The sequence below is a fragment of the Trypanosoma rangeli genome (genome assembly GCF_003719475.1).
Source record: "Trypanosoma rangeli strain AM80 chromosome Unknown Tra_15.4_contig_00695, whole genome shotgun sequence".
Lineage (NCBI taxonomy): Eukaryota > Euglenozoa > Kinetoplastea > Trypanosomatida > Trypanosomatidae > Trypanosoma > Trypanosoma rangeli.
This window is the reverse complement of record NW_021706444.1, coordinates 1-1,560: the sequence shown is the minus strand read 5'-3', so window position 1 is coordinate 1,560 and position 1,560 is coordinate 1. Positions and strand designations below refer to the sequence as shown.

Genomic DNA, 1,560 nt, shown 5'->3' with positions numbered 1-1,560 from the left:
CCGTGTGTTTTTAGGATTGCTTGGTTTGATAACTTGCTTGGTTGGTCTTTTTCTGTGTTTTTGATGGAATTTGATGGTAGTACGTTTCTGTCCCAAGGTGCCTCCAAGGAAAGTCTGGCAGTCGTTCATTTGGTGAAGATTATGTTTGAATTTCTTCGACCTATTGTAATGTCTGCCCTTGGTGTAGGAGTATTGGCATTTTATAGATTGACTAGCGATACTTTGTGTTTGACAGGCTGAGGGGATGAATATGTAAAATTTTTTCCGCATTGATGATATACGTACTGGGTTTGTTTGTTGCATTGGTAACAATATGGATAGCGACTGTTTATACTTGGCACCACATTGTTGTTGTTTTTTTTTTGATCTGCGGAGGGGTTTAATGTTTTCTTTTTATTTATTTTTTCTTTAGAAGGTGCAGATCAAAGAGTTGTTTAAACAAAATGGCGATGTTTACCACCCAAACAAGTGAGCCAGATGTTTCAAAGTTTCCCACCGTTGACACAATTGACGAGTTTTCGAAGGTGTTGACCGATTACGGAACTGCCTTTAGCGATGTTTCATGCTTTACAAAGGAGCTTGTGGCCCCTATTGTGCTACCGGAGGGTAAAACGGTTCTGGACGTGTTCAGGGTTTGCTTTGACGACAACGCCTCTCTCCTGGAGGAGTATCATACGGCGCGAAAGGACACTAACCAAAAGTGGGAACCATGGCGGCTTGCGAAGACGGGCAGCCCTCGCTTTTCTGGTCAAAGATTGTTTACGTGTACGACGATAATTAGGGCGTTGGTTTCCAAGGCGTGTCCATTTACAGAATACCAGCGTTACGCATTTATGAACATTGGGGGCAAGGAGCCAACCTTGGTTGTGCAGCTTTCAGGGCAGGCCGAGGGTGTTATGTTTGCTGACGCGTTCCGTGCGGAGACGTTGCTGATTTTTACTCAGTTAGGTGCAAGCGTTACAATGCGTGCTTTGGGTCACGTCCAGTTCCTTCGGGATGTGTGGATTAAGGGTAAAATTCTGCGTACTTCGCTCAATACGGAAATGCCAGAATGCTATCGGAAATTGGGGTATATGCTGATAGAACGACTTATACAAGGCGGTGGGATATCAGTTATTGAAAGAGTAACAGAGAATTTAAAGGAATCGGCTTCTCTGGGGGCAATATCATTGTCAGCAATGTCCACAGAAAAATGTTCAGTTCGATCTGAGATTGTTTTGTATGGGGGCCGTGTGTTTTTAGGATTGCTTGGTTTGATAACTTGCTTGGTTGGTCTTTTTTCTGTGTTTTTGATGGAATTTGATGGTAGTACGTTTCTGTCCCAAGGTGCCTCCAAGGAAAGTCTGGCAGTCGTTCATTTGGTGAAGATTATGTTTGAATTTCTTCGACCTATTGTAATGTCTGCCCTTGGTGTAGGAGTATTGGCATTTTATAGATTGACTAGCGATACTTTGTGTTTGACAGGCTGAGGGGATGAATATGTAAAATTTTTTCCGCATTGATGATATACGTACTGGGTTTGTTTGTTGCATTGGTAACAATATGGATAGCGACTGTTTA

At 42.7% G+C, this 1,560-nt stretch overlaps 2 protein-coding genes across 2 annotated transcripts in view; both read left to right on the top strand.

Moving 5' to 3' along the window:
• Positions 1-240, top strand: part of TraAM80_09833 (uncharacterized protein) — a gene marked incomplete at both ends in the record, with an annotated part of 1,698 nt that extends 1,458 nt beyond the window's left edge. Inside the window, one exon of the mRNA XM_029386493.1 lies at positions 1-240. This exon is cut by the window's left edge and continues 1,458 nt beyond it. Coding sequence (XP_029233648.1) covers positions 1-240 — 240 coding nt within the window.
• A 203-nt stretch (positions 241-443) lies between these two features.
• TraAM80_09832 (uncharacterized protein) lies at positions 444-1,469 on the top strand (the record flags this gene model as incomplete). The annotated part of the gene is made up of 1 exon (XM_029386492.1): positions 444-1,469. The coding sequence occupies one exon, from the start codon at positions 444-446 to the stop codon at positions 1,467-1,469; it is 1,026 nt and encodes a 341-aa protein (XP_029233647.1).
• Positions 1,470-1,560: the final 91 nt, after the last annotated feature.